The following is a 24,670-nucleotide window of genomic DNA, read 5'->3' as shown; positions in this document are numbered from 1 at the left end:
TTGGGATTGAGATGAGGGTGGGCTTGACTGACACGCTATGCTCACAACTAATCTGTCAGCACTTGCTGTCTTGGCTCAAGTGTGATAGATGACCATTTGGGTAAGGTACCACAGTGTTGCTGAAGCTTTGCAAAGTGCCACTGCCTTCAGGGGAATGGAAAAGGCAATGATAACAGAGGGAAAACTATTAAGTGAAAAATGAGAATTTCTGAAGTGGCATGAAATCTTGATTAAAGGTTTACATTTGAGATTACAGCTTTTAATCTAGGGCTGTACTGTGTCTGTAATTGTTCCACAGTAGAACAAAGTGATGGATTAAATAGCACTTTGAAAATTTTATAACTCTTGGTTGACCTGCTACCTCATGATTTTGATGACATATGGTAATATCAGTGTCTGAATGCTTCTAATCAGAGCTGCAGACAGGCAGGGGAGGATGTACCTCGTACACTTAATCAGTGTAGTTTACATATGGAACTTGCCGCTCGGGATCTGCCCTGTGCCAGCTGAGGGTTATGTGCCCACTGCAGTTATTGTGTGTAATTATCAAACCAATCTGTTCAGCGCAGCAGGGTTTAGATGGTAATGATGAGGCAGAGATGAAGGGAAAAGATGCACACTACTCTTTGGTAGCTGTGAATCCTAGCTGTTGATTCATTACTGCGCATCCAAAAGAAAACTCTTAGCAACCTGCTGTTACATTTTCAATGTAAAATCAGCCATTGCAGAGATGAGCCATTGTGGCCTGTTGATTACATGTAGCAGCTATTGGCCAAGATGGTAGTGCACAAAGCAGCGACATAAGCCCTCAAAAAAAAGGAAAACAAAATGCCAAATTTCATTAACAGCTACACAAAACCCTTTTTTTCACAAGCAGTTGGAAAAATGTGTAACATCTTTAAAATGAAATGCACTATTAAGTAGCAGTCAGCATGTTAAAATAATTGCTGTGATTAGAGTCTAAGCCAGTTGTTGCTAAACATTTTAAAACTTGCTCAGAGTTATTATGAAATGATAAAATACTATGTAGTGTGCCCTGGATAGTTTCCAAGGTTTAAAATGGAAATAGAAGAATTTCAAAAATTTGTTGAAACACGGAGGAGAATTAGCTGTACTCAATTTCTTGAGCCAGCTAACACCAACCGTGATCCTTGTATTGATTCCTTGGCTGAGCTCGCCATTTGGCTATGGGAAAACAATTAGCTAAACAATGATCTGCCATAGTATTTGACTAATTGCAGCTTAAGTCTTGACTTTATCCTTTTTATTGTCTGCTTATCTAGGATGCCATCCAAAGCTTTTAAAACAAATATAATGCTGTGTGTGTTTTTTAATAAATATACGTATGTTGGATCATTACTTGTACCTGTTACAGTAAAACAATTGTTCAGTTGCCAGCAACATTATTTTCTTGTAGGGCTGCTTGAAATGTGTGCACGTTTGGGCAAGTTTCTGTTTGGTGTAAAGGTTTCCTAAATCAACAAATTAAACCAGGCGGTCTGATCTAATCGTTGCTTCAAATGTGTATCTTGCATGATATGATTCCTTTGGTGTTTATATCATCTAAGTAACAGTACTTTCTGTCTTGTGGATGGCTACTAAACGTTGTTTGATTAAGTGAACTATATTGCTGAATATTCTGACTTTAAATTAAACGATGAAAGTGGTGTGAATTTACATTTTATTAAACTGTCTATTCCACACATCTGTGACTAATCCACTGCTAGTATTCCAAATAGTAGTGATTAAATCAAATTTTAATGATACACTTGAGGTAGAATTATTCTATGGCTCATGGTCTTGTCTGAAAATAAAGCACAAGATGTGCTTTTAAGCAACACATTATATTTACATAGCACCTTCAATGTAGGAAAAAAACAATTGCCTTACAAACATAATCTAAAAAAAAAGGATTCCGTGTCACATAAAGGATTATGAGCAGCAATTAGACATGTTATAAACTTGAAGTGTTTTAGGGAACGTTTAAAATGAGGAGAGGGAACTGAGGCTGAGGGAGTACCAAAGCATTAAGTTTCAGCAGTTTAAGATGTGGCAGCCTGTGGTGGAGAAAAGGAATGGCTGTAAACTTAACTAGAACCTGAAGACTGGAAGGTTTGAACTGTGGGTCATTGGAGGGTTGAATGGGCAGGATCATGAAGAGGAGGAGAATTTAAGATTTTTAAACATACGGTTTCATACCAAATGTGTATTTCTGCATATATGCAGCTGCAAAATGGAGTGCAATCCTTTGAAATATTCCAGCTATTAACTGCGTTCAGCCAATGAAAGGTTCCTCATCCTTTTTTTTAAGCCCTTAACTCTGTGAACGAACAGCTATGGTGTTGAATAATTATTCTGTTCACTAACATGTAAAAAAAAGGTGGCTTGAGCCATCGGATGTTTGCGAGCTCACGACTGTTCAGTTGCCACTCAAGCATTAGATTGAGCATCTCTTTAATTTGCACGTTGTGTAGTTTACCAGCATTATAATTATATGACATATCAGTTGGTTTAATATATTGAAGATTTCTGTTCAGTAAGTCTGCAGGTCAATCAGTTCTCGTCTCTTTCCTCGTGCATCGCCCCCTCCAAGTGTGTTGGTAGTTGTGGGTGCTGTCTTGGGATGTTGATCAACGCAGAATGGTATGCCACACACACACAAAATACTTTTTGCAGTTAGCTGGTTGGTGATTATAGAGTAGTCCAACAGAGCCTATAAGCAGGCTGTTTCTCAAATTGTGTGTCACCCAATAAGTAAAAAAGAATTTATAAAATTGTGAAGCATTAGTTATATATCACGTTGAATAATTTGAAAGTGAATGTGCTTTTAGATTGTTCCGAATTTAGTTATAAAATGCAGAACTTTCAACCTAACCAACCTACTCCATCTCTAGTCCGTGTATGATTTATTTATCATGGGTTTTTTTATGCAACCTGTTGATTATCCAAACATAGCAATTTATAATTTCCTGCTTTCTATCCAAAGGTAACAAAAAGAGAGCAATGTTAGCCATCACTGTAAATCTCAATCCTGTTTATCAGCCTATATGCAGCAACAACTTGCCATGACATAATGCCTTTAAAAACAATTTGAGCTGTTTCAAAGAATTGCAATCAAACGAAAATGGACACTGAAAGAGAGGCGACTTGAATGCTTGTTGTTCTGACATGGGTTTTAAGGAAGTTATTGGAGGAGAGAGGATGAGTGGTTTTGGAAGGGAGTTCTAGTATAGACAGCTAAATGGCCAAAGATACAGCTTTCAAAGGGAATGCAGGAAAAGAGAAGAGAAGGAAAATCAAGTTAGATACTTGAAGGACTTCAGAGGTAATAGTGTGTGGAACAGAAAGCAAGCTATTGCTGGATATTATTGGGTAGCTAAGAGATGAACAATGGAATTGTACATCAGAGAATGGGCATTCATGGAAAATGGTGTAGTTTACCATGTCAATGAATGGAAATAAGTTGAGATGGGTGAGAAGGTTCACAGGGCATATCATTTGTAATTTTGATTCAGGCCATTTCAGTGCAGGTGGCATGGTTAGAGAGCTATTGTGAAATTTGAATATGGAGTTTCAGAAAAGGTAGACATGCATTTGGGGGATAACTTTCTGTCCAAGGACTTTTAAAAGAAAGAGAGATTGGAGCTAGGCCAATAATTTTCAGGAAGGTTAAGATGGAGTTTCTCGAGAGGGAACTAGTTACAATATCAGCAGACATAGGTGACCAGAAAGGTAGGTTGGGTCATCCACATATGTTACATAGCAAATATCTTTCTGCATATGCTATGAACAGCAGTTGACAAAAGACAAAGAGCAACATGACAATAACTAGCATCTCAAGATGAAACATTTCTATTCGTTTAGGTTACAAGTTCAAACATTTGCTATTGTCTACAAATCATTTAGTCTTTAAATAGCCTCAAGACCAATTGTCCTAAGTTTATTGTATTTTATCTTTGATAACCTTTCTGTTCATTGAATAGGATACTCATTTGTGGAGGCATGTGTTGCAGTGTATCCAATCAGTTGTCATATAAATAAGCTTAAAATTAAAGCAATGTAACTTACTCTATTTTTTTAAAATCAGTTTTTACCAACATACTGAGGGAACGTCTAGTTGTTGGGCACTTGGAATGAGTTGGTGGTATGCATGTCCAGATGAATACTTCCACAGAACATTAATGTACAGATTTCTACTGATGCACCCTACATTGTAGCAGAACAGGAATATCCTTTAGATAAAGAATATTGTGGAAGGTAGTTTGAACAAAGATGAGATTAAATGACATTTTAAATTACATTTTTCTGGAGAAATTTTAAATGATCTACAACTTGAGTTTACAGATGAATCTATCTCCGTCAACTTCGTGATCACAGGTCTAGATCTTGTAATGCGGTGGGGGGGGGGGTCACTTGATTTTTGGGATAATGAGATCAACAGTTGGATATGAAAAGCTGGCTGCTTTCTATTTGAAGTTGAAAATCAAACATTGAACTGGAAGAGTGGCTCATAATACTCCAGTTGATTTTGAACCGACAATAACATTTCAGTTTGTTCATGTTGCCGTAGTTGTTTTCTTTTGACTTTGCAAAGAATTGGCCATTTATATGTATTTTTAGCTCCATCGGAATGTATATTTTAGTGAGCTGGTAGCAAACTAGTAGAGCAAAGCTCCTGTTACGAAGTGAGGCCACCTCTAAGACACTTAAGGTACCAGTGGTTTTTAAAAATTAAAACTGTGGCATGCCAGCAGATGACCATCCAATCTTACTTTTATTATCTACTAATTGGTATGTATCGAATGTGTCTCAGCAATGCGTTATACAAGCCTGTGAGGATACCTGAATTTGGTTTCATTCATTGGTTTGAGGAAGAATTTTCAGTTAAACATAACCACTGTAGACTGTTTTCATTCTTTAAATGTAGGCTACAATGGCAAGACTCCCTCCTGCAGTCTCAGCCATAATGGTTGGAACTGAATGATTTCTCCTCACTTACTCAACTCCATCTCTTTTGTGATATTAATATATGACATTGTATGGTGGGACTGTTGAACTGCTAAAACCCTCATCCAGCCTTTGTTCTCTTGATTATTCCAATGCTCTCCAGGCAGGAGTCCAATCTACCACACGACATACAATTGACCGCATCCAAACTGCTGTCCATATCTTGGCTCCATGTCTCATTCCCATAACACCCAATATGCTCACTGACCTACATTGGTTTTCAGACCAGCAGCGCCTTTTTATCTTACTGTTCTCATCCTTGCTTTTGAAACTCTAGTTATCTCAGCCCTCTATAAATTTGTAACCTTCATCCAATCGCTCTCAGATCTCTGCTGTCCTCCAATTTTTATTCTTGCGTGCCTCCCTGAATTTAATCGCTCCACTTTTTGGTAGCTGTGTCTTAAATTGCCAATGCCTTAAGCTCTGGCGTTCCTTCCATTTCTCTACCTTTATTCCTGAAAACCTATCACTTTGACCAAACATTTGGTATGTGCTCTAATAGCTCCTTATGTGGCTCAGTATAACATTTTGCTTGATCACCCCATCTGTGCAGCATTTTAGAATGTTTTACTATATTAAAGACACTATTATAAGTCAGTTAAACAATTACTCTTACTCTTTGGTGATTTACAGACTGATGCCCGAACACCTATTCCAAGTTTACATAATAACTTGGACTTAAATTACATCTATGTTTTATGCAAGTCACATTTGAATCTACCTCCACCTCCCTGTCAGACAGTGAATTTCAGATTCTAACCACTCGTATTTTTTAAGAAATGTTTTTCTGTGGGTCGGCTTTGCTTCTTTTGCCATTCATCTTAAATCAGGTATCCTCTGGTCCAGAGGACCTGACCTCAGAGTAAAAGGGTGCCAGGTTAAGACTTAAGAAGAGCAGGAATTTCTTCCGAGTGTTGAGAGCCTTTAGCCACGGAACTGTGGGGGCAGGGTCCTTGTGTATACTGAAGGCTGAGGTAGATAGATTTTTGACCAGTAAGGGAATCAATAGATACAGGGAAAGGAATGTGGACTTGAATGTTGGATCAATCATGAATGATGGAGCAGGCTTGAGGGGCTGAATGGCCTACTTCTGTTTCTATTATTTATGGTCTTGATCCTTCTGCCAATGGAAACAAGTTCTCGCTATTAACTTTGTCTGGGCCCTTAACGATTTTGAACACTTCTATCGAATCTCTTCAACCTTCTCATAAGAACAGCCCCAGTTTCTCGTCTTAGTCACTGAAGTTCCTCATCCCTGAATTTATAGCGGGCTGAGATGACAAGAGTTTCAAAAGCAAGGATGAGAACGTTAAGATAAAAAGACGCTGCTGGTTGAAAACCAATGTAGTTTTTATCATTTTCTGCACCCTGTCTAAAGCTTCACATCCTTCTGGTGCCCAGAATTGGACAAAATACTCCAGTTGAGGCTGAATTAGTGTTTTAGAAAGGTTCACCGTAACGTCCTTGTTTTTGTACTATTGTACCTCTAGTAATCATACCCAGGTTCCCCATTTTGAGTGTGTTCTTTGCCAAATTTCCAGCCATTTTGGCCAGTAAGTCAGCAAGAGACCCAGCAATTGAAATTGGCTGAGCCTGTTTGCTGCTGCTCCTTAGCAGGCATGTGGCTTGCTTGCCATGTTCCCACCCTGGAGTCAAAAATCAAGCCCTTGATTTCAAGCAAATTGAAAGGACAGAATGAAAAAGCCATTGTCTGTCTGCTCCAGTCTTTCCCAATCCAACCAGATTCATCTATTTTTTGTCTTTACTTTTGATTTGAAGTAAAATGCTGCTACACAACAACCCTACACTTCATGGACTTGTTTAGCTCAGTGGAACATTTTCAATATTATTGTCTTTCATCATTTCTTGGTCAGTTGTTGCTGTAGTTCTAGGGTTTAAGGCCTTGTTCAATCTGCTCATCAATGTGCTTGTTTATCATTTAATACAACATTTTTAATCTCTTGCAGTAGGAATCTTTATGCCCGATTTGACTTGAATTAGAAAATGAGTGTGAGATGGACAATTATGTGCTTTGGAGCCTTTAGTAATATATGCTGTTTAACTGTTCTAAACAGCAGTAGGTAGGTATTTTTGTTACCAGTGCATAAAAGAGACTTTCATCATTATGACTTCAGTCTGGTGCGAAGCCCCACTTTCTAGAAGGAAGGTCATTGTCTTAGCCAAGCTACATTACCCAAGACTCCACCTTGTGTTAATCTTGGATTCAGTACAATTCCTGGAAAATAGTTTGTGCAGTACTTTCCACTGTTCCATCTGTCCTTTTGAGCCTTGTCTAATTGCTGCTTTTATTTCTCAAGGATAGTGACCAACGTGTTGCTGACAATGTTTGATTCTCCACTAATCAATGCCTTTCACTTTTTTTAAAGAAACGGCGTACTTCAAAGCCAATTGATCTTGAGGGCAACACCTCAGATTCAGAATTAAGAGGTGGAAAGCGAACAAAAAAAACAGCAAGAGGTAAGAGCAATTAGATCAGGATTTGGGTGTTGTGCCTGTCAGGAATGTGTGACCCTTTTGAACTGCTGGCCGGACATCTTAACTGAGCATTAATGCTCAGTTTCCTTCTGCGATCAGGATAGGAAATGATCCCTATGAATGCGATATGAAGTTCTAATTATTTGCCCTGGCGGTTGCTTGTGTTGCTTTTCTCGTACTTGTAATTCAACAAGAGGAAAACACCAGTTGGAGAGTGTGATTTTCACCCTTTTCTCTAATTCTTGTGCTGCCATAAAACTAGTTTCGTTGGGAGTAAGTTTCTATAAATTTTCACTTGGCTTCAGTTGCAGCCTAAGAATGTAGCCTCCGCCGAACCTAAACTGACATTACTGGCATCGTAGTCCTATAGCATAAAAGTTAATAATAACTTGGAAATGAAAATGTAGCAACCTGTTAGACGAACATATTTATGAATGTAATACTTGAAACCCTTTTCAAAGCTTGAGTTGCTTTTATTAAAAAATCAAGAGGTAATTGCGGGAGTCTACTAGCCTTTGTTACCATTTATATTAGTTGCAACATTTACATATAGTAACAGAAGCTCATTTGTAATTATTTCACTATCTTTATATAAACATGCAGTTAGATTCTTCTTTAAAGAGTAATTGATTACATAAAGGAACAGTAGTGCACAAGATGGAGTGAGTCATGTAATGTGGCTTCTGTTAAAGCCAGAGCAAGCACACACTTAACTTATCGCGTCTCCCAGTTACTCCCAGCCTCTCCTGCTAGCGGTTATGGAGTAAAAATATTTTCCACATTGGAGTTCAACATTGGCATTGTAATGGTGCTTTAATGTCTTGGTCAACAAGTACATTTGTAACATAGTTTATCTGGTGAAAATGGTGACCTTTAGATGTTATACATATAAATACGTATCGAGTGCAAAAGTGGGGAAGTTGTCTTGAACATATTATAAAGCCCTGGTTAGTCCACAACTAGAGTAATGCATCCACTTCTGGTTAGCACAATTTAGGAAGTATATGAGGGCTCCTCAGAGACTTGAAAAGCTATTGCCCTAGAATTAAAGGAGATCTGATTGTATTGTACAAGGTTATGACCAGTTTAAATAAAGTAGCTAAAGAAAAGCTGGTAAAAGGGCTAGGGAACACTAACTTCTGAGGTTTCGGGCAAGGGATACAGGGGAGATGTGAGGAACAACTTTTCTTCACGCAGAAAGTGGTAGTGACCTTGGAACTTGCTGCCCAGGAAAGTGATGGAAGGTTGAGATGGTAAGTAATTTCAAAAGGAAATTGGATAAGCATTCGAGGAAAATAACAGCGCCATGGGGACAGTGGGCAAATGGAACACATTGAATTGCTCTGGAGAGCTAGCATTGACTTTGGGGGCCGGATGGCCATCGTCTGTGTGTCAATGGCTCTAACACCCTGTGTAATTTATTTATTTATATAGAATGTAACTTACCATGCATGGAAATGTATGTAATTTGATTTATTACTGTTGAGTAAATTTTCTCGTGTCTAAATTTGAGGTCTTAAACTTACAGATGTTGTTATTTTGCTTTCTGTCTTCGCTTATAGTATGGCAACTTGTGAATGCATGTGTGCATTTCCAGCTGTGGAAAGTAAAGTATTAATTACATTACAAAATTAAACAGTGAACATAAAATAGGAAACAGTTTTGGAACTGTGCCCAAATAAAATAGACGGTTGTAGATTTAAGACGTGCTTTTTGTTTTTAACATTCATATTTAGTTTAATGAGATCTACTTGCATTGTACATTATAGTTCATCAGAGGTTAGGTTGTACTTGAAATTCCATTTGGGATTGTGAAGTGCTTAGAAATGTACACGGTGAGGACTTTGCAAGTTTTGAAAGTCTACAGTAGTCCATTAGATGAACATTAATAACAAAATAAACTGGATCCTCACTCAAACTGTGTTAATGCCAGATATGGAGCAATAAACAATTGTGCGTGAAGGAATATTAGAAATAGGAGAAGATGCTAACACATTTTAAAAATTGTGAAATATATAGTCAATAATTTAGTCTGCAGAACTGTAAAACCAAACATCCGCAACTTAAAACCATGCATTGTATTTTTTATGTTCTGCAGAATGACAAACTGTCATCAAGAGCCTAGGTAAGGTTCTAGAAAGTGCACGTCTCATTCTCGCCATTAGAATTTCCACTCACGGAAGAGGATTTCATTTTTTTTAACTTTGAACTGCACCAATTTTCACAAAAGTAATTGAAAGAGCAGAAGAATAATGGGCTGGATTTTGAGGTTAGCGGTGAACCAATGGCACTTGCCACTGACTTTGAAGGAAGTTACCCACAAAAGATCGTAACTTGCCCTCTTCCCTGACTTCAGCTTGAATTTGGTCACAAGCCACGGGGCCCCTCGTGCGTTCAGCAAAGGTGACTGCATCAATGTTTGGGATTGAAGTAGAACTAAAGTATCAAATTTCAGAGGAAATTTTTAGTACTGAAATAAAAAAAACAGAATTACTTACGATGCAGAATCTTGACATTCTCAGAAATAAAAGTACTTTTCCAGGGCAAGTGAAGCTTTTTAGCAGTAATCATGAACTCAGTATGCCATTAAAAACCCATTGGCACCTCATTCAACAAAGTGGAACTGTTGAGGGTTTTTATAACGAGATTAAACACCGTATGTTCTCAGCATTTCACTGAATCTGTTTGGCTGATGGTGGGGAAGCACCTCAATAGTGCACCCTCTGAAGAAACAGAAGTATTACTGACAGCAGCTTCTGGATTTCAAGTTTAACTGCATGTGTGTGGACTCCAGGAATTGCTGTCAATTTCAGAAGAGTACTGACAATTTTGTCTCAAAATCTGGGCCAGTATTCTTGTCAAATTTGAACACTTGTTTTGATGCACTGGGCTGGTATTTATTGAAGTTTTAAAGTCTTGACTAATAAATAAACCAACCTCCTTGCATTCATTAGATTTTTATATGACCTATAAATGCTTTCTTCCTGTTTACTTAGTTTAATTTTATTTGTCAATCTTTTACTTTAGTTGTGCCTCCATTTGTTCCAGCTGTTCCTATTCCCTTTGTAACTCAATGTCACCAGTTATTTTATGCTGCAAGGTGCGAGAGAGCAGCAGCACGGTAGCTTTGTTAATGACAAATGTACAGCCATGTTTATCTCCTTAGTAAGGCGTTAATATCTTTCTATTTAAAGCCAAGAAGCCGGCAGCAAAAAGGAGTTTGAAGAAAGTAGAGATGGTTCAAATAGGCACTCAGACTTCTCCTTCGGCCTTGACAAGTCCTGGCAAGTCCTGGCAAAAGAAAACATCTAACTAAATGTTAAAAAGAAACAATCATATTATGATTGTCCTCTGCTTTTTATTAAAGTCTGATTCTTTAGAATGAAGTTGTTCTGAAAATTGGTCTTTTTTTTAGAAAGAAAATCTCTAAGCATTTTTATACTGGGTTTTGTGTTATGCTTCTTTGTTGCTGAAGTAAAAATTGAGACATTAAAAGTTTGATTCTCTTTATACACAACACAGACGTGCGTTGTTGCTGTCTTTCAGTTTTCTAAACAAGCAGACTAATAATATGCAATATCATGATGGTCCAACATATACAATGGCAAGTCATGACGAATGTTAAATGCCCTCTTTTGTTTTTCAGAGGGGAAAGTAAAAGAAAAGTTTTATTAAAAGGATAAATAGCCGGGGCTCTAGCGCTTTGCATTATCTGCCCCTGCTCACAATTTTCTAGGATATTGGGCTATGACTTAGAGCGCCTCAGGATAGCAGGTTATTTTAAGTGGTGGTGAAATTTGGAAGAATTCATTGTGCCTCCTTACAGTGTGTAACCTGGAAATTACTTTGAACTTGTTTTTAAAGAAGAAATGTAATATTGTAAACTTGACTGTTGCATTACTTGAGCGATATAAATATTTAAACATTTATTTTTCTTACTTTCTGATCATTTGAGAGTATAACTTGATTCTTAAGCTGTTCGTAAAAAGCAACTGCTAACATGTTTTAAACAAAATAAAGTACCTTCCAATGAAAATTTTATATAGGCCATACTATATTATGTATCCTATTTGATGATTACTTTGTTCATGTTCAAATGCAAATAGTGTTTTTTCTTCTCAAATTTATATTGCATATTACCTGGTACAGACATCAAAGTTCTGAGTTACTGCTACAGTGAGGCTACTGATTGCATGGTAGTAATTTACTGTGTTGTGTGTTTTCACAAAGCTTTAAAAACTAAGAGTCTGAGCACAAAATTATTACAAGCATATGGGGAAGAGATTCAAACTCCAGAGTCTCTTATTAAAAAAAATGTAATTACAGAAGCATTTACATCACCACCTGCAAGTTCCCCTCCAAGCTACTCACTGCCCTGACTTGGAAATATATTTTGCTTTGCAGTCACTGGGTCAAAATCCTAGAATTCCCTCCCTAACGGCATTCTGGGTTAACTCACAGCACGTGGACTGCAGAGATTTGAGAAAGCAGCTCACCGCCACCTTATCAAGGATGAGCAATCATGCTAGCCAGTCAGTGATGCCCATATCCCACAAATTTCTTTTCTAAAAAAAACAGCATTCAGCTGGCTGCGCCCTGGTCTTATTTTGGCTTTATTTTACCTCGTGGTCTTAACCTTTCCCTGGTCAGCACATTCGATCATGCACTCAAAGGCAAGCTCGTAGAAATGTTCAAATGTGGGGAAACAGCAAATGGCTCGAGCTTATCAACTGCACTAACTTCATCTCTAGTGAAACAGGCCAGATGTGTCGGCCAAGGGTTGTAGTGGGAAAGGTATAGCCAAAGAGAAAATATCATTGTATAAATCTTAAGTCTTTATTCTCTACATCAATCCCTTCTACTGGCCCCTAGATATATCACATCTAACCCAGGTGGTCACAACCCATCTGACTGGACCCTCAGGATTGTTCACACAAATCCTTGGTTCTATTTGCATTCCTAGTCAATTTGTAGTTCTTTTGCAGCTTTGATGGTCATCCCGGTAATGTTCACCAAGGCCCAGAACAGGATGCACTGAATTAAATACTATGCATATTGACTTTGCTCCTCTTCCCTGGAAGTGGTACTGATGCAGATGAAACTAGTGTGAACCCCATTTTGACAACACTACCTGCCACGTTACCATCCTTTAACTTTGATTCCAGCAGGGACTGAAAACTATATCTCTTATAGTCTTTTCCACTAGATGGAAGTCTGTTCAAGTTAATGAATTAGGAATCTGAAGACAGAAGTTGCTACTGTTCTTGCAGCCCAATCCTCCATAAAGATTGGTATTTTTGTCTATCAGGAAACATCACTAGGTCGAGTAACGTTTGGACTGTCTGGAAGGCTTTTCTGAAAGGCTCCACTGCGACCATCACCACTGAGTTGCCACCTATCAATCTTAAGGTGTTACGTGTGTACACTATAATTTTCTGAATTGGTACAGAACTCAGCCAAGGTCATGAGAAATGTGTCATCTCACATTCATAGGATCCCACTCTATGTGCCACCCCCAGAGATTCAATGTTACATATACTTTCCTCTCCCTTTCCTTAAGAATTTAAGAGTGCAAACCTCTCGGCTGCAAGTTGGCTGAGTCACCAATAGTTCTTTTTTTCTCTGGTTCCAAGTTGACCAAAGCCAGTCTGCTATCCTGCCCCTTGTGCAGTTAATTACAGGCCTCTGGAATTCTTGGCGCCATCCACAGGATCTAATCATCTCACCTCCGATTCACCATGAAATTAGTGTTGAATTTGTGTAGCCCAAATAAACCCCCACAACATCCCCAAATGTTTCCAAGCAAGGACTTGTTTTTATCCTTGGTCTTCCTTACCCTGGATTCTTGTGATCAACTGGTGCAATTTGTGCTCCACCCAAGCGATTGATCCTGAATTGTTAGAATTGACCTGTAATACTGGGGTGATTCTACTTGGGTTGTATGTAACCTCTAATCTGACCTAGGTAATGTCATGGAATAACACCTTTGTATTCCCTGTTCTAATCATGCAGGCATTAAGAAGTGGCACAATGTTGGGGCACTGTTGGCTTCTGACAGCTGCATGTTGACAAATCCTAATATTTCACATTGATACTTCCTAATCGATTAATAACATTTGCTATTTCAACCTGTTCATTATCAAGATCCAATTTAGAAGTATCCAAACCAGGAATTATATGTGTGATGCATATAAATCAATATTGTTAAAAGTGGTAGCCAGCAACAAAAAAGTTGTTTTTGAAATCACTAAACACTTAAGTTCTTGCCAATGTTGTCCTTTAAGCCTACCTTGCAGTTACCAGCGCCTGTTATTGTGTTGTACCCAGGGTTCATCAAGCGCAATGTCAGGCCAGGTCAGTTCAGGGTGGCATTTTTGCATTGCCTGAATTTGGTCCCATAGGTACTACAACTGTTTGATTGTGTGTGAACTTAAGGTGCTCTTATTTGAGGTGTACATGTTGGATTCCTTTATCCGGTCTCCTTTCCCACCCTTAGGTTAGCTGTACATATTGTCTAGGATGCAGGCATGTGCATGATTGGCACCTCTCGTGTAGCTGTTGCTGTCAGGAGAGTGATCATTGTCATTGTTGTCCACCCAGCAAGAATTGGTCTAGTCATTTACTTGAAACAAAATAATTAAGAGAGATCTGCTGCTGGCCCTCATGTTGGCAGAAACAGAATATGAAATAGTGTTTCCATCTACTGGCCTTTGACATGGCTGAGCGCACACATGTATCATTGACCATTAGGGCCATGTGAGGCCCTGTCCAACAAGTTGCCAATCCTATTTGCACCACCTTTACCATCACTGTCTCCCACCTCAGGAAGCTTAAATAACTTAGAGTGCTTTTCCTAAAACACCTTGAGCGTGAAACACCTGCTATTTCAACCTGTTCATTATCAAGTTCCAATTTAGAAGTATCCAAACCAAGAATTATATGTGTGATGCTTATAAATCAATATTGTTAAAAGTGATAGCCAGCAACAAAAAAGTTGTTTTTGAAATCACTAAACTCTTAAAAGCAGCACTGTTGCAAGCCTGGGATTCATTGATTGTGATGGCTTCCAATTTGCTCTGACTGTTCAACATTACGTCCATTACTCACCTTGAGATGCTTGTTATTGCCTCTTGCTTTTTTACCATTAGAGACCATATTACTTTAAAAGTGATTGAACTCCCAGGAGAGAAGAAAGGAAGGTTGGTATGGTACTCCTATTAAGTGAAGACGAGGACGTGGGGTTAATCTTGATTCTGCTCCTATACAAAATTCCGTGTGTAGCCTAAGACTTGGCAAACGAATATTAATCTTATTGATATTTTGTTCACACATATTTTGTATGGTTTCTAATCTCTGTGCACAGGCATGAAAATCTGAAGTAACATTTATTGTTGCAGGAGCAGTATTCTTGTTAAGAAGCTGATCTCTTTATCTGCACTTTAAAATGAATGATTGTACTTTGGGGTTCCCTGAAATATTCTAATTTTGATCAGGTTAGTTCTAACATGATGAGTTCAAAGTTGTCATTTTTTTTTCCCCCTTTGATGTTTGCTCATTCACTCAGATTAGCATAACTGTAGCTAGTCACTGAAGCATCATCTCTACTGCAATCTCTATTTACTTGGAAGACTAGTTAGGAAGATTTCCTTTCAGCATTTATTTTCAATGAAGTTTAAAACCTACCTCCAAAGAATGTGTTTGCAATTTTGCTTCAAAAAGCGTATGATATCTTTCGCTGCTCTCTTCACATCTCCCCCAAACCCTCCCCCCTTACCAGAAGGTGGGTTGTTATATTGATACAAAAGTGCTTTGAAATTGGAACAACTAAGTCGAGTACTCTGATTTAGGGACCTTTGTTTGAAGTAGACAAAGTTTGAAGTAGAAAGTTACCCATTGGAAGAATAGATCCACAATTTCCCAAGTTCTTAAATAAACAAAATAAACTATCTTTTTCAAAGTCAGAGAAGAAAAACAAAACAATCTACGATGTCTATCATGTATTTTTGAAAGTAATATAAGGTCAATATGAATTAACAGGCACACTGATCAAAATGGTAGATGCAACCAAAACAGAATCCATGGAGTCACAGAATCTTGGTAAAACTTTCTACCTCACAAGGGATTGTAACTTTTCACTTCTGAAGATTTAACTTCTGAATTGTCTGAAAAGCTACTCTGACTCAGGCCTCCTCAATTTTATTTCCTAGGTTCAATCTGTCCTGAAACTGCACTCCGTGAGCTTCGCAAAGCTGCAGTACTGCCTTTAATTGCTGGTACAACTAAAACTCTTTCACAAACCACTAACTTCACTAAGTTGGCACTGCCTGAAGGTTCTTAGAACTCTGCTGTCCTGGCTGAATCAAGCCATAAATGGTCCCAAGGATTCTCTCAGTCCTAACTACCTGGCACAGAACCAGTGATTTTTCTGCTGCCTCCTAAACTTCCCAGGACTTCTCTCAACTCAACTGCCTGAATCCAACGAACAGCTCCTGCAGTGTTTCTCTGTGAGCTGCAAAACAAATGAGGTCCAAACCACAACCAACAGCTACACTATAAGGCTCCCAGTGCTTCTCCAAGCCCTAACTGCCTGGAGCCTGCCAACAGCAGCACCTTTTTAAGCTCTAGCCATCTCCATAACAACGTAGCCCTTCAGGCTTCATGGAAAGCTTTTAAACTCATTCAGCTCTAACTCCCAAAATGAAACATCTCTCTGGAATGCACTTCAAGCAATGTGCACATCACGGGGTGAGGGGGATTCTCCGATCTCGTCAGTGCCTGCCACACTGCAAGTGAAAATGGAGAATTTGAATTTAGCGTTCCGGCTAAAACTCCATTCACCGGATTCACTGGAGAATCCCAGCTGAAAGTTTTCTGTCAACATCTTCTCATTCTTTAGCTAAGTAATCTCACCTGTTTTTATCTCTCCTATTCGGATTCCCTTAAACAGATAGGGGTAAACTTCTGAACTGCTAATTCCTTTTAGATGTTCTGGCAATCTCTAAAGCCCAGCATTTTAGTTATCTTGCCTGACAACAAAAATTTTCCCAGGACTAAGTATTACCTTTGAAACAGTAACATGAACCATGAACTAGATATTTGTCTCACAAGTATTTGTGAGTTTGACACATTTTTTGCCGAGATTATTCTGTTGCTTACCTGCTTCCAGATGTGCTGCTAATTCATATATGTAGGAGAAAGGATGTTACAAACTTGTACAAAATGTGCAGATAAATGCATTAGCACTTCAAATGCAAGTAAGTCGTAATCATCCAAATATGCTCAGTTAATTTTGCTTGAACTACACTGCTCATTGTGAGCGCCACACTATATTGAATAAAATATTTTATTTTGGGAGACGTAACTTGGTTGTCTAGCTGCTTCTAGACAACCAAGTCATGACTGATGTGAAAGTGCAGATGTCTATAACGTAGTGTAAAATATGCATGTGGGGATGCTTGCTGGAATTTTACTGAGAATGCTGTTCTGCAAGCCTCGCCAGTCCCGATTCTGGGGTGGACATGCCAGTAAAATTCCGGCAGCTGTCTTAGTTACTTAATTTGGTCCTGAAATTTGGGAGGAGGTTTGATGCTTAGTAATTGGCGTGTATGTTTTTGCAATTCAAATTTTGCTGGTAACACCTTGATTGAGGGCATACATCATTAACGGAAAACAGGACACAAACTCTGTCAATATCCATAAAGAATGAACCCCTAATTCAACCTGAATTTTGTTAGGTGAACCTAACTCATCCAAAAATCCTCTTACTAACATTTACCAGCCCTAACTAAGTAAACTTAACTACTCTCCATAACTTAATTCCTACTCGCTGCTTTCTGAGCATGAATATTTTTAAGGCTGATTCTTGATCAACAAGGCAGGAATGTGGGGTTGAAGTTGCATTCAGATCAGCCACGTCCTTATTGAATGGGTGAGCAAGTGTGAGGAGCCATGTGGCCCACTCCTAATTCGTATGGGCAGGGCTGATGCTGCAAATGCTCGAATTTCTGCTGGGATAACATCAGTAAAAATACATCATTTCATCAACTCGTGCCTCAACAATGTGGCGATGATCTCTTTCCAGTTCACAGCAGATCAGACAGTCCCCTTGACCTCTTAGATGGCAACTCATTTTCTCCACCATTTCTCACTACCAGAGCTCCCTCGCATGCTCTCTCTCTCTTTCCCTCTCCCCCCTCACTAGCCCCCCCCCCCCCAATCCTTCACTGTCATTGGGCGAGCTGCCAGCCAATCAGCTGTTGCCACATGTCATCTGGCCAGATTCATCAAACAGGATCAGGCACCAGTGGAAATCACTAAAGTTTATTTATTAGTGTCACAAGTAGGCTTACATTAACACTGCAATGAAGTTACTGTGAAAATCCCCTAGTCAGCATGCTCTGGCACCTGTTTGGATACCCCGGGAGAATTTAGCGTAGCCAACGCCCCTTACCACCATGTCTTTCGGACTGTGGGAGGAAAACGAAGTACCTGGAAGAAACCCATGCAGACACGGGGCGGAAATGCAAACTCCACATAAACACTGACCCAAGCTGGGAATCGAACTCAGGTCCCTGGTGCTGTGAAGCAGCAGCGCTAACCAGTGTCCCACCGTGGCATCACCGCTTCATGAAGCATTGGTTGGCAGGGCAGCAAAATACTCTGCACACGCTTTGTGTGTGGCGTTAGATCGGCACGTCAACCTGCAGGTTAGAGCAAACATCGCTCTGGAGCACTTGATTTGTGAAAAATCTGCGTGATTACTGGAACATAAACTTAGTACCCCAGTGATTATAATGGAGTACTTTTAATTCCCGAATGGTTGTTACTGTACAAATCTGTTTCTGAATATTAAGAGTATGACAACGTCAACAGATTACATAAGAACATAAGAAATAGGAGCAGGAGTAGGCCATCTAGCCCTTCGAGCCTGCCCCGCCATTCAATAAGATCATGGCTGATCTGTCGTGGCTCAGTTCCACTTTCCCGCCCTCTCCCCATAACCCTTAATCCCCTCTCTTATCAAGAACCCATCAACCCGCTTCTTAAAAATATTTAGCGAGGCAGCCTCCACCACTTCAACGGGCAGAGAATTCCAGAGATTCACCACCCTTTGAGTGAAGAAGTTCCTCCTCAACTCCGTTCTAAACCGCCTCCCCCTTATCTTGAGGCTGTGCCCCCTAGTCCTACTGTCTTTTTTGAGCGGGAAGAGTCTCTCCACCTCCATCCTATCCATCCCATTCATCATCTTATACGTCTCAATGAGATCTCCCCTCATTCTTCTAAACTCTAACGAGTACAAGCCTAGTTTATTCAGCCTCTCCTCATAGCTCAATCCCCTCAACTCCGGTATCAGCCTAGTAAACCTCCTCTGCACTCCCTCCAGGGCCAAAATATCCTTGCGCAGGTGCGGCGCCCAAAACTGCACACAGTACTCCAGCTGCGGCCTCACCAATGCCCTATACAGCTGCAGCAAGACCTCCCTACTTTTATATTCAATCCCCCTCGCTATGAAGGCCAGCATCCCATTCGCCTTCCTGACCACCTGCTGCACCTGCAAGCTGGGTTTTTGCGACTCATGCACAAGGACCCCGAGGTCCCTATGCACCGTCGCCTGCTGCAGTTTTTCGCCACGTAAGTAATAGTCCTTCCTACCATTCTTCCTACCAAAGTGGACCACCTCACACTTGCCAACATTAAATTCCATTTGCCATTTCCTGGCCCATTCGCCCAGCCTATCTAGATCCTTCTGCAGACTCTCCACACCCTTCGCACAATTTGCCTTTCCCCCAATCTTGGTGTCATCAGCAAATTTCGACACCCTGCACTCGGTTCCCTCCTCCAGATCATCTATATAAATGGTAAATAGCTGAGGCCCCAGCACCGACCCCTGGGGCACCCCACTAGTCACCAACCGCCAATCCGAATAGCAGCCATTGACCCCCACTCTCTGCCTCCTATTTGACAACCAATCCTCTATCCACGCTAACACCCTACCCCCAACCCCATGTCCCCTGACCTTCTGCAATAACCTCTTGTGAGGTACCTTGTCAAACGCCTTCTGAAAATCCAGAAAGACCACATCCACCGGCTCTCCTCTATCCACTGCCCTAGACACATCCTCATAGAACTCCAGTAAATTTGTTGATTAGATTGCTTGTTGATTTTTGGGTACAGGATGGAGGAAGGAGAAAATACTTAACATTTGACCCACAAGCATTTCTTCTGACAAAACTGCACAAACATTACAAACTGAAGGTCTAAAGATATAAACGCCCAGGTTTTTGTTACATTGAGGTGAGTTCTGCTTATACATCATTTGCAGGACAGGCTTGAGGAGCTGAGTAATCTTCCCCTTTTTCTGGCGTTACCCCCAGTAACAGGTATCACTATTTTTACTATTTTGTTCTCATCCAACATTTTTAACAGTTTTTAATACTTCGTGAAAGTTTCTTTTCCAGTTGCCCTCACATTGCATCACCCTCCACCTACAAACCTACTGCTGTCCCCTTGTGATCTGTGTCAAAGCCATGCACCCACAATAGTGAATGTGTAATTTTAAATGGTCACCTACAAGTTTGTTGATTGTGTCACTGAACTACTGAACTGAATGGGTAAAGTTGCTCAGACTTCAAAGTTAACTTGCTTTTCATAGAATCCCTACAGTGCAGAAGGAGGCCGTTCAACCCATCGAGTCTGTGCCAACTCTCTGATAGAGCACCCCACCCAGACCATTGTCCCATAACCACACAAATTTACCCCACTTATCCCTCTAGCCTACATATTTTGGGATACTAGGGGGCATTCTAGCATGTTCAATCAATCTAACCCACGCATCTTTGGACTGTGGGAAGAAACTGGAATGCCCAGAGGAAACCCACGCAGACGTGGGGAGAATGTGCAAACTCCACACAGACAGTCACCCAAGGCCGGAATTGAATCTGTGTCCCTGGTGCTGCGCGGCAGCAGTGTTAATCATTGTGCCACCGTGCCGTGAAGCTGTAAGATGGAGCCATCCACTTTGCCTTAATGTTATCATGCAATCATTTATATTTAAAGCAGGGTCATGCAGGACAATTCTTTTTCTCTCTATTCAAAAGAGGCTTGATTGAAAGGAACTGGGATTGCCGAAACGACAGTGGGTAGGAAGTTTCACTGAAGCACTGACGCTTTAAGGGGAGCACGTCAGCGTGCTGAAGGAAGAATGCTGATTTAATGAAGACATTAAGAAAGGTTGCTCTCGCTGGGGTATTATGATTCAGTTACCTGAAGTTGCTCGTGAGCCTGTATTGCTGGCATGATTGGATGTCTCAACAGATGCAAAGCTAAAATAGAACCATTGTGCGGTTCTATCGACACTCAACCTAATGAACACCAGAAACACAAGTGTAATTTGGCCAGAGTTAAAGGTGGTCTGATATGAGTATCCCATTTTCCATCTTCACTGACCAGATTGTGAAGAGAGCAGGGAATGGAATAGCAGCCTGCCATCTGCTAGATAGGGATCAAATAATAGGTTTCCGAGTCCCTAATTAAACAAAATTGCAATCTCCCTGCCAATTCTGACCACACAGTATTAAATTTGGCCTGAGCAAGCCTCCATTGGACCAGCCAATGACAGATGGTGGGTTGTTGTTGTTTTTTGCCTGGGGACAAAGTGAAGTGAAAGTCCAATGTCAGGTATAAAAAGTCAAACGTAGCGGCTGACAAGAAGCAGCAAATCCCTCAGAGATAACTGCGAGAGAACAGCAAAGGCTTTGAGTATAAAAACCTTCAGGTTATTTAAATGTATTGTTTGCATTTTAGTATCATGTACTTAAAAAGAAATGATGTGGAGATGCCGGCGTTGGACTGGGGTAAACACAGTAAGAAGTCTCACAACACCAGGTTAAAGTCCAACAGGTTTATTTGGTAGTAAACGCCACTAGCTTTCGGAACGCTATTCCTTCATCAAGGGAGTGGGGAGTTCTAAATTCCCGAAAGCTAGTGGTGTTTAAAAAAAACCTGTTGGACTTTAACCTGCTGTTGTGAGACTTCTTACTGTACTTAAAAAGAAAGGCAGAGTGGTTGGTGAAAGTCGTCAAGGCTGGCAGCGTGGTTTGGGTGACAGCTATTTTCCGTGATCTTAAATGTAAAACGGACAATTGTTTCACCAGTGCCTGTTTGATCTGATTTGGTTTATTATTGTCACATGTATTAGTACACAGTGAAACATATTGTTTCTTGCGAGCTATACAAAGCATATTGTTCATAGAGAAGGAAAGGAGAGAGTACAGAATGTAGTGTTACAGTCATAGCTAGGATGTAGAGAAAGATCAACTTAATGCGAGGTAGGTCCATTCAAAAGTCTGACGGCAGCAGGAAAGAAGTGTTCTTGAGTTGGTTGGTACATTGATCAATATAGGGCTTGGAACATTGGCTTGAATAATTTTAAACCATAAATTTTTAGGTGACTGTTTTTACCTTTCTGTCAAAATACTTGACTAATTTTCTGTCTGAGTTGAGAGTGAAGTGCGTAATACGTGCTAATGCTTTCAAATGCTACAGCAACTTCAGGAAAGGGAAAAATGAGCAGTCAAATGTGACTTGCCCATTACTGTTAGCTCTGTGAAAAAGATCCCTTGCTGTCTGGACTCAATGCTGACATTTTGTGATCAGCCGTAAGCAATAAATCTCAGTTGACCTCAAAAGTTGCTCAGGAAGATGTAGAAATCTCCAACGTGGATTTCCCTATGTCAGTAGCTTAAATCTGGCACTATGTTGAGGAGATCTGGTAAGCAACCAGTCACATTCAAGCATTCTCATGGACAGCAAAGCAGGAAGTGAAAAAGTGACTACCCTTCACTTTTAATTTATAGGTTCTGTCAGTGAAATAAATTGGACTAAAATAGATGTTATAAAAAATGTTTTTTAATCATAACGGAAAATTGACATTCAACAAACATAAACTTGGCTTTTCAGGGTGCATGCAGTTGTTTTACAGTAATTATGTTAAAAATCTAGTTACATTTCATTCAACACTGCATCTTTTTCATAGTGGAACTAATTGCATAGAAGTGAAGCTTACATCAATTTACTGATTGCTTAGGGATTGCATTCTGGCTGGACCTCAACAGCACACCCTCTGGAGAAACGTATAATCACGAACAGCAACTTCAGGATACCTATGGAATTCTGCCCTTATGCAGAATTACTCTCTGTGTTCATGTGAAGCACTAACAGTTTTGCCATCATTGCCACTGCAGAATCCAGGCCATTAACTCTATGAAGTTCCTGTATTTATATGAGAGATACAAGTTAAACTTGCGCATTTCAATGTTGAGCCCAGATAGTGAGATGTTGTTTTTGTAAAGCTAATGGTGCAGAGAAACTCATGTTTAACTCTGCATTTTCCCTGCCTGAGACTGCTGCCGCATTTGTAAAGGTTTACCTTGTCATAAAGTCATTTCAAGTTTAAGAAACTTTGCAACAATGCATTGAGTGGCAATACTGCTGATCGACCTCTCTGACACTAAAAATTAACTATTAAGATTTTAATTAGGAATTTTAAAGTGTTGTCTTTCTACTTTTTACTCAATCCAATTTTTATTGTCCTCTATTTGATTCTGTGCATAAGAACATAAGAGAAGCAGGATTAGGTCTTGGAGTGGCACAGCAGCACTCTGTTAGTACTTTTGCCTCTTAACGCCAGGGACCCAGATTCGATTCCGGCTTTCGGTCACGGTCTGTGTGGAGTTTGCGCATTGCCTGCATGGGTTTCCTTTGGGAGCTCCTATTTCTTCCCACCGTTCAAGGAAGTGTGGGTTAGGTTGATTGGCTATGCTAAATTGCTCCCTAGTATCAGGTGGGGTAATGGGAGTGGTTCTTGGGTGGGATTATGGTCGGTGCAGACTCGATGGGCCGAATGGCCTCCTTCTGCACCGTAGGGATTTTATGATTCTAAATTTGGCCTCTTAAGCCTGTTCCACATTCAGTGGCACCACGATTGATATGATTGTGGTGGGGGTCTTGTGGTGCACTGGATAGCATCTCTGCCTCTGAACCAGAAGCTGAACCAAAAGGAGGCAGAATGGCTTCCTTCTGCACTGTAGGGATTCTATGAATTCTGACCATTTTTGGGTTCAGAAATATAATTAAGATTGGTTTCTTCTGCAACTTTTTCATAACTCTTGTAGCAAATTAATTCCAAAACAGAAACCCACCAACAAAATGAATATGAGTCCGCTGATAGTTTGAAGGACGTCACTTCACATCAAGTGTGGTTGACCAAAAGTCTCTCCCGCCCTTACCACCAGTCACTGGTATGTTGGGAGGAGTTGCAGGTTGACATTCAATCTATTCGGCCACATTACGAATGACCTTCCTTGGCCATCCAATACTAGGGTGGGGCTTGAACCCAGAGCTTCTGGTTCAGAGGCAGGGACGCTCCCCAATATGCCATAAGACCTCCACCACAAGCAGTTCAATCGTGATGTCATTGAATGTGGACCAGGCTCAAGAGGCCAAGTTATAGAATTATAAAATCCCTACGGCACAGAAGGAAGCCATTCGGCCCATCGAGTCTGTATTGCCCACAATCTTACCAAGGCCCTATTCCCATAACCCCGCACATTTACCCTGCTAATCCCCCTGACACTGGGGGTCAATTTACCATGGCCGATCAATCTAACCCACACATTTTTGGACTGTGGAAGGAAACCCAGAGGAGTACCCAGCGGCAACCTACACAGACACGGAGAGAAAGTGCAAACTCCACACAGACAGTGACTCGAGGCCAGAATTGAATCTGGGTCCCTGGCGTTGTGGTGGGTGTCCCTGGCACTGTGCCACCATGCCGATGTGCAATATACTCCCATACGTTAGCTCATAATAAACGTGATGTATCTATTCAGTCAGCATTAGGCAGTAGATTGTTATTTTCTCCACTGGTACAAGCTAGGCACTGCAGCAGAATAGCTTACCTCCTGTGTGTTTTTTAACTGGTCTACTAAATATTACGTTGCCAGAGGTCCAGGCATAAGAGAAAAACACTTCCTGGACCCACTAGCCCTGTGTAGCTCTGATTATACTGAGGATGGTTTAATAGAATTTTTTTTTATTGATTGAATGCACGCTTATCAACCATGCATTCTCATTTATTATTGCATGAATGACATGTTGACTGAACCCT

The 24,670-nt window shown here is 40.3% G+C and overlaps 1 protein-coding gene across 2 annotated transcripts in view; it reads left to right on the top strand.

The window, feature by feature from the left end:
* The window catches only part of vrk1 (VRK serine/threonine kinase 1), a 53,423-nt gene extending 41,888 nt beyond the window's left edge, over nt 1–11,535 (top strand). The window contains exons 13-15 of one of the 2 annotated variants that reach the window (XM_080202336.1): nt 7,395–7,485; nt 9,602–9,628; nt 10,698–10,791. In XM_080202336.1, coding sequence (XP_080058462.1) covers nt 7,395–7,485; nt 9,602–9,606 — 96 coding nt within the window. In that variant the 3' untranslated portion in view covers nt 9,607–9,628; nt 10,698–10,791. Of the gene's footprint in view, nt 1–7,394; nt 7,486–9,601; nt 9,629–10,697 lie in introns of both variants that reach the window. The other variant, XM_080202335.1, reaches the window with a different exon arrangement.
* The last annotated feature ends 13,135 nt before the right edge of the window (nt 11,536–24,670 follow it).

The sequence above is a fragment of the Carcharhinus amblyrhynchos genome, chromosome 14, assembly GCF_965287045.1.
Source record: "Carcharhinus amblyrhynchos chromosome 14, sCarAmb.v2.hapA, whole genome shotgun sequence".
NCBI classification, from domain to species: domain Eukaryota; kingdom Metazoa; phylum Chordata; class Chondrichthyes; order Carcharhiniformes; family Carcharhinidae; genus Carcharhinus; species Carcharhinus amblyrhynchos.
The sequence above is the reverse complement of the archived record's forward strand: the minus strand, read 5'-3'. Positions and strand labels throughout refer to the sequence as shown.